Here is an 8,456-nt window from a genome sequence, read left to right on the forward strand (position 1 = left end):
ATTCCACATTCTTGCTTCTAGACCTGGAGGACCTCCTCACGTGCGTCTCACGGGACTTGGTACTTCCATGGAAGCTCTTCAGGCTACTGGGAAACGTCTTTCGGATTTCGCGGATAAGCTTGGTCTACCTTTTGAGTTCTGTCCTTTAGCTGAGAAAGTTGGAAACTTGGACACTGAGAGACTCAATGTGAGGAAGAGAGAAGCTGTTGCTGTTCACTGGCTTCAACATTCTCTTTATGATGTTACTGGCTCTGATGCACACACTCTCTGGTTACTCCAAAGGTAATAATAAAACATTCACTACCTTTGACTATATAAATTGTTTAAGATTATTGTAGAGAGATGTTTTAAAAAGTGGTTTTTTTTTGGGTTAATGATTGGGGAATGAACAGATTAGCTCCTAAAGTTGTGACAGTAGTTGAACAAGACCTGAGCCATGCTGGTTCCTTCTTAGGAAGATTTGTGGAAGCAATACATTACTACTCAGCACTGTTTGATTCGTTGGGAGCAAGCTACGGCGAAGAGAGTGAAGAGAGACATGTGGTGGAGCAGCAGCTATTATCGAAAGAGATACGGAATGTATTGGCCGTGGGAGGACCGTCTAGGAGCGGGGAAGTGAAGTTTGAGAGCTGGAGGGAGAAAATGCAACAATGTGGGTTTAAAGGTATATCTTTAGCTGGCAATGCAGCTACACAAGCGACTCTTCTGNTATGTCATACACTTGTAAAGACTGTATTTTTTCAACTCCATCAAAATATTTCTTTATCTCTCTCGCTCATTGTCTCTCGATCCTAAGTTCATCTCCATCTGAATCTTGATTGAAATTTCTTTGAGAATAGAAACTACAAAGATCATTACCAGAACGAGAGAAAGAACAAAAGCATTCATCTATATGCTCATCGTCTCAACTCTAAAGAAAGCATTTTTAACAATTGAATCTCACAAAACAAAAACAAAATGATCTCATATCTGCATCAACAACTGTTTTTAAGATATTACATAGCAGAAGTCATTTTATAACAATTTAGCAATTATAAAGAAAGAGAGATACTATTGACCTTAGACAAGTTCAATGTAAGCCATTGGAGCATTATCACCTCTCCTTGGAAGAGTTCTGATGATCCTCGTGTATCCTCCATTCCTCTCACCATATCTATCAGGAACCTCAGCAAACAGAGCATGAACGATCTGTTTCTCGTAGATATAACCCAAAGCTTGTCTTCTCTTGTGCAACGAACCGTCTTTAGCCAATGTAATCATCTTGTCAACGAACTTCCTCATCACACTANTAAAGGTATATCTTTAGCTGGCAATGCAGCTACACAAGCGACTCTTCTGCTTGGAATGTTTCCTTCGGATGGTTACACTTTGGTTGATGATAATGGTACGCTGNCTCAGAAGAGCTTTACGCTGGTCCGGTGGTCTGTTCAGCTTCGGAACACGTCGTCCGTGTCTCATAGCGTAAACACGACCACCACCATCAACGATTTTGAATCCATTCTCAAAACTCTTCCAATCTGCGTTTGCGAAATTCCCAAAATAAAACCCTAAAGATTTCAATTGAGCCGAAATTGAAAACGATAATGTCTCTCTGTGGAGGTTGAAATGTTTACCTGGAAGTCCAATTGAGAGGAGAGGGTTGACCGGAGAGAGACCGGAGAACGAAGGGAGTGAAGGAGAAGAGATGGGGAGGCGGAGAGTGACCGGACGGCGAGAAGAGGATGTAGGTAACCGGAATGATGACGGAGACGGAAGAGATGATTTGAGAGAAGACATGCTCCAAACTCTGCTAACGGAATCTGTAGGTGTCGTCGCCATTGCCATGGACACTGGAATCGCCATTAGAGTGTGATTCTCCCTCTGCAACAAAGGTTGGTTTTGCTGTAGGAATGGATAAGGGGGGGATAGAGGAAGAGGACTTTGGTTATCAGAAGCCATTTCATGGGCCTTAATGGGCTTAGAAAACGGTAACTCTTACACAATAGACTTTTGGCATTTGGTCTTGGTCTTTGCGCTATATGATGTAAGATTAGAATTGTTTATATATGCTGCTTGCTAAAAACATATACAGTACAATAAGGTAATTTACATTGTCTTCTTCCACTATATAAAGACAAAGAGAGGTATCGATTCATCGTAAGTATACAAATGGTAGGATACAAATAGAAAGTTTTTTTATGTGCAAATACTTCTCCAGTAATGAGTGAATGCTATATCATACAAATATAGAAACAAGTGTGAAGTAGACCCTTTAACTTTCCACTCCACTAATTAACTTACATAACTAGTTAAATGATTAAAACTCTCATAATGAGTATTAGTATCATTTAAATTGAACATATAAGAGTATTAAAGAAATAATTACAATAGAACTACTGTATGTTGTATTTTTTTGGGCAAAAATAAAACTATGTTGTATCATACATCATATAATTTTTCTTTAAAAATATATATGTACATCTGATATTTGTGAAGATTTCTCAGCAATTATCATGAAAAATACGGTGGGGGTAGGAGGTGAGCAACCGAATGAGGCAGGCAATTAGCGAAATAACACTAAAAGGGCAGAAGAGACTTTTTGGAATATGAACTTGGAGAAAGACATTCAGCTTTTTACGCTGAGATACTTTCATATTGAGCCGTGTGTGTTTGTGTTCCGAAGAGAATTATTTTTTTTTTTTTAAAGAGTAGTTGGAAGTGAAAAAGGGGAAAAACAAGATCGTAAAAAGCGTGGATGGTTTCTTATAGGGTTCACTGCCATACATGCCAAAGCCAAGCCAAGCCATGCTATTATTATATTGGCCATGGGGGCTAGTGTTTTGACGTACAAAAGTCTAAAAAATTGTCAGTCAAACAGGTCCAAAACTTTGTAATAAAAATATTATAATAATAGTAATTTTTTTCATTTAGAAAAAAAAAAAGGACAAAAGGGAAAAGAAGAGGATGCAGATGAAAGCAAAATGTCAAACACTAGTTTCAGATTTTATCGGGAACTGGGGTTTGACAGTTGGTGTAATGGCTTCATCAAAACATGTGCTGCTCTCTCTCTTTTCTTCCTTTTTCTTCTTTTGTTATTTACTGTTTTAGCTCTACGTCTTGTCCAATTGCTCTTATGTAAAATGCCTTTTTTATATTAAGGGACTTGGCTTTTATCATTTAAAAAAAATAATAATAATAATACTTCTTCTTTTTTTCTCATCTCTTTCAATTAGGACGGTTTAAGGAAAACCACATTTCTAATTTTAGCACAAAATAGCAAGTTGGCTATACTATTGGCCAGCACTGCCCATCTTAGTAACAAGCACATCGTACCACAAAAAAAAGTCCTTCGATTGTGTGAGAGACTTCTTCGTCCACATCTCTCATACCAAACCTAAAATGACTAGTGGTACAACCTGACTCCAAATCTAATTACTTGGGTTACGAATCCAAGTCATATAACTGTAATACATCATACACAGTATAATTCTTTTCGTATATTTTTTTTATTTTAAAATGTTTTATAGTTTCGAACTCTAGTCCGCTTGGACCTAAAAACTACAAGAAATGGTTTGGAGGAGATACGATTCTTGTGGACACAAATTTACGGGACGAACCATGGAACCTCGTTGGTCTATTCTTCTTCTTTATGTGTATTATGAATTATTTGGGTTTCCACTTACTCCACCGCAATTGTTCGTACTACTGCTAACCAGAAATTTACTTCCACATAATGCGAATATTTCGTCACTTATACAATTTTTTTTTTAAATAAAAAAAAAACTGAATTTCGTATGTTATTAGTAGTAATAAAGTATAAATATAGCTAACCGGTTCCACGAAATTGAGCTCTCTCTCTATTATTATTATATAGCAAACAAAATATTATCTTCTTGTGGTTAGTTTGAGAGAGAGAGGGGAGAGGTCAAGAAGAAAAGAGAGTGAGAGATGGATCGGCAAAAGCAAGACGTCAAACACGCAACGACGAACAATTCCGATCACGCACCTAATCTCTTCCCAATTTTTATTATTTTTCCAACTCAGTCCCCCCTCATCAATTAATTAACCCACCCAATAAATTAAAAGACAGAGACAGAGGCAGAGATAGAGAGAGAGCGAAAGAGAGAGAGAGAAGAGTTAACATGAATAGAGATGTAAAGAGTCATTAAATGTAACGAAGCGACATTCACAATAATTCGAAAGGAGGAAGACGATTTAGATACGGCCAGGACCCTTTTTCACTACACACACTGTCCTCCTCGTCCACCTCAATATACCAAAAACCAAAACCCCTTTATCCGGGATTCATCCTCCAACTCACTTAGTTCCAAATTCACCCTCACTGAGTTTTTTTCCCCTTTTTTCTTCTTCTTCATCGGAGATCGTGAAGAAGATGAAGTAAATTAAGCATCCCCATAGATTTTTTAAAAAGAAGAAAAGATACTAGCTTTTCTACTAAAAAAGCCCTCTTCTGTTTGGAAATTTTCGATTTTGGATTTTGCTACTCCCCCTTTATTTTGTTTAGTCTCTTATTCTATTTATAACCATGCAATTCCACGACCAACCACTTCAATCTCTATGGCGGATTCCGGCGATTTCAACGGTGGTCAACCTCCTCATAGTCCTTTAAGAGCCACTTCTTCCGGTAGTAGTAGTAGCAACAACCGTAGTGGTGCTCCTCCTCAACCTCCACCTCCTCCTTTAGTGATGGTGAGAAAACGATTAGCTTCCGAGATGTCTTCTAACCCTGACTACAACAACCCGTCTCGCCCTCCTCGCCGTGCCTCTCACCTCCTCGACTCCAACTACAATACTCTTTCACCACAACAACAACAACCGTCTCTTACCGCGGCGACGGCTGTTGCTTCTCAGCCAAACCCACCTCTCTCTGTCTGTGGCTTCTCTGGTCTTCCTGTTTTCCCTTCAGACCGTGGTGGTGGTGGTCGGAATGCTATGTCCGTACAGCCAATGGAACAAGACTCTTCCTCTTCTTCTGCTTCACCTACGGTTTGGGTTGACGCCATTATCAGGGACCTTATCCACTCCTCAACTTCGGTCTCAATCCCTCAACTTATCCAAAACGTTAGAGACATTATCTTCCCTTGTAACCCAAATCTCGGAGCTCTTCTTGAATATAGACTCCGATCTCTCATGCTTCTTGATCCTTCCTCCTCCTCCGACCCTTCTCCTCAATCTTTTGAACCTCTCTATCAGATCTCAAACAACCCTTCTCCTCCTGTAACTCAACACCAACAGCAACAACAACAACATCAACAGCAACAACCACAACAACAACATAAGACTCCTCCTCCACCTCCGATTCAGCAACAAGAGAGGGAGAATTCTTCCACCGATGCACCACCGCAACCAGAGACGGTGACAACCACCACAGCCACCGTCACAAACACGGCGGAGGCGTTAAGAGAGAGGAAAGAAGAGATTAAGAGACAGAAGCAAGATGAAGAAGGTTTACACCTTCTCACATTGCTGCTACAGTGTGCTGAAGCTGTCTCTGCGGATAACCTCGAAGAAGCAAACAAGCTTCTTCTCGAGATCTCTCAATTGTCAACTCCTTACGGAACCTCAGCGCAGAGAGTAGCTGCTTACTTCTCCGAAGCTATGTCAGCGAGATTACTCAACTCGTGTCTAGGGATTTACGCGGCTTTGCCTTCACGGTGGATGCCTCAAACGCATAGCTTGAAGATGGTCTCTGCGTTTCAGGTGTTTAATGGGATAAGCCCTTTAGTGAAATTCTCACACTTTACAGCGAATCAGGCGATTCAAGAAGCGTTTGAGAAAGAAGACAGTGTACACATCATTGATTTAGACATCATGCAGGGACTTCAATGGCCTGGTTTATTCCACATTCTTGCTTCTAGACCTGGAGGACCTCCTCACGTGCGTCTCACGGGACTTGGTACTTCCATGGAAGCTCTTCAGGCTACTGGGAAACGTCTTTCGGATTTCGCGGATAAGCTTGGTCTACCTTTTGAGTTCTGTCCTTTAGCTGAGAAAGTTGGAAACTTGGACACTGAGAGACTCAATGTGAGGAAGAGAGAAGCTGTTGCTGTTCACTGGCTTCAACATTCTCTTTATGATGTTACTGGCTCTGATGCACACACTCTCTGGTTACTCCAAAGGTAATAATAAAACATTCACTACCTTTGACTATATAAATTGTTTAAGATTATTGTAGAGAGATGTTTTAAAAAGTGGTTTTTTTTTGGGTTAATGATTTGGGAATGAACAGATTAGCTCCTAAAGTTGTGACAGTAGTTGAACAAGACCTGAGCCATGCTGGTTCCTTCTTAGGAAGATTTGTGGAAGCAATACATTACTACTCAGCACTGTTTGATTCGTTGGGAGCAAGCTACGGCGAAGAGAGTGAAGAGAGACATGTGGTGGAGCAGCAGCTATTATCGAAAGAGATACGGAATGTATTGGCCGTGGGAGGACCGTCTAGGAGCGGGGAAGTGAAGTTTGAGAGCTGGAGGGAGAAAATGCAACAATGTGGGTTTAAAGGTATATCTTTAGCTGGCAATGCAGCTACACAAGCGACTCTTCTGCTTGGAATGTTTCCTTCGGATGGTTACACTTTGGTTGATGATAATGGTACGCTGAAGCTTGGATGGAAAGATCTTTCCTTACTCACTGCTTCAGCTTGGACGCCTCGTTCTTAGTTTTTTTTTTCTCTCTTTGTCACAAACAATGCCCATAAATAGATTTTACCTGGGTTTACTTTTTTCTTTTTTCTTGGTTATGTTTTTAAAAGAGAGGATTCTTACTTAAGTTATTGTCTCACTCGCACTCTGTATTGGTTACCTCACTGGTGGAATTCATAGAAGTTGATCTTGAATAAACAAGTTGATATGGAAGCAAGCAAATGAAAATAATACCATCACGGACACAGCATACTTAGAAAAGCGATCCACCGCTACCATCACGGACCTAATCTTTTTAGGAATGGAACATCAAAATTGAAAATGAAAACACGTATATACAGTGNCGGAGAACGAAGGGAGTGAAGGAGAAGAGATGGGGAGGCGGAGAGTGACCGGACGGCGAGAAGAGGATGTAGGTAACCGGAATGATGACGGAGACGGAAGAGATGATTTGAGAGAAGACATGCTCCAAACTCTGCTAACGGAATCTGTAGGTGTCGTCGCCATTGCCATGGACACTGGAATCGCCATTAGAGTGTGATTCTCCCTCTGCAACAAAGGTTGGTTTTGCTGTAGGAATGGATAAGGGGGGGATAGAGGAAGAGGACTTTGGTTATCAGAAGCCATTTCATGGGCCTTAATGGGCTTAGAAAACGGTAACTCTTACACAATAGACTTTTGGCATTTGGTCTTGGTCTTTGCGCTATATGATGTAAGATTAGAATTGTTTATATATGCTGCTTGCTAAAAACATATACAGTACAATAAGGTAATTTACATTGTCTTCTTCCACTATATAAAGACAAAGAGAGGTATCGATTCATCGTAAGTATACAAATGGTAGGATACAAATAGAAAGTTTTTTTATGTGCAAATACTTCTCCAGTAATGAGTGAATGCTATATCATACAAATATAGAAACAAGTGTGAAGTAGACCCTTTAACTTTCCACTCCACTAATTAACTTACATAACTAGTTAAATGATTAAAACTCTCATAATGAGTATTAGTATCATTTAAATTGAACATATAAGAGTATTAAAGAAATAATTACAATAGAACTACTGTATGTTGTATTTTTTTGGGCAAAAATAAAACTATGTTGTATCATACATCATATAATTTTTCTTTAAAAATATATATGTACATCTGATATTTGTGAAGATTTCTCAGCAATTATCATGAAAAATACGGTGGGGGTAGGAGGTGAGCAACCGAATGAGGCAGGCAATTAGCGAAATAACACTAAAAGGGCAGAAGAGACTTTTTGGAATATGAACTTGGAGAAAGACATTCAGCTTTTTACGCTGAGATACTTTCATATTGAGCCGTGTGTGTTTGTGTTCCGAAGAGAATTATTTTTTTTTTTTTAAAGAGTAGTTGGAAGTGAAAAAGGGGAAAAACAAGATCGTAAAAAGCGTGGATGGTTTCTTATAGGGTTCACTGCCATACATGCCAAAGCCAAGCCAAGCCATGCTATTATTATATTGGCCATGGGGGCTAGTGTTTTGACGTACAAAAGTCTAAAAAATTGTCAGTCAAACAGGTCCAAAACTTTGTAATAAAAATATTATAATAATAGTAATTTTTTCATTTAGAAAAAAAAAAGGACAAAAGGGAAAAGAAAGAGGATGCAGATGAAAGCAAAATGTCAAACACTAGTTTCAGATTTTATCGGGAACTGGGGTTTGACAGTTGGTGTAATGGCTTCATCAAAACATGTGCTGCTCTCTCTTTTCTTCCTTTTTCTTCTTTTGTTATTTACTGTTTTAGCTCTACGTCTTGTCCAATTGCTCTTACGTAAAATGCCTTTTT

At 39.4% G+C, this 8,456-nt stretch overlaps 2 protein-coding genes and 1 pseudogene across 3 annotated transcripts in view; 2 read left to right on the forward strand and 1 right to left on the reverse strand.

Annotated features, from left to right (window-relative positions):
- LOC104781286 (protein SCARECROW) overlaps nucleotides 1-6,780 on the forward strand; it is a 15,664-nt gene extending 8,884 nt beyond the window's left edge. Inside the window, exons 2-3 of one of the 2 annotated variants that reach the window (XM_010505918.2) lie at nucleotides 5,395-6,119; nucleotides 6,230-6,780. In XM_010505918.2, coding sequence (XP_010504220.1) covers nucleotides 5,395-6,119; nucleotides 6,230-6,659 — 1,155 coding nt within the window. In that variant the 3' untranslated portion in view covers nucleotides 6,660-6,780. Of the gene's footprint in view, nucleotides 1-3,888; nucleotides 6,120-6,229 lie in introns of those variants that run through there. The other variant, XM_010505917.2, reaches the window with a different exon arrangement.
- On the forward strand, nucleotides 7-914 carry LOC109132406 (protein SCARECROW-like). Its single transcript, XM_019244010.1, has 3 exons — nucleotides 7-282; nucleotides 393-732; nucleotides 840-914. The coding sequence occupies exons 1-3, from the start codon at nucleotides 68-70 to the stop codon at nucleotides 912-914; spliced, it is 630 nt and encodes a 209-aa protein (XP_019099555.1). The 5' UTR covers nucleotides 7-67.
- On the reverse strand, nucleotides 871-1,914 carry LOC104781287 (annotated as a pseudogene).

The sequence above is a fragment of the Camelina sativa genome, chromosome 4 (genome assembly GCF_000633955.1).
Source record: "Camelina sativa cultivar DH55 chromosome 4, Cs, whole genome shotgun sequence".
Lineage (NCBI taxonomy): Eukaryota > Viridiplantae > Streptophyta > Magnoliopsida > Brassicales > Brassicaceae > Camelina > Camelina sativa.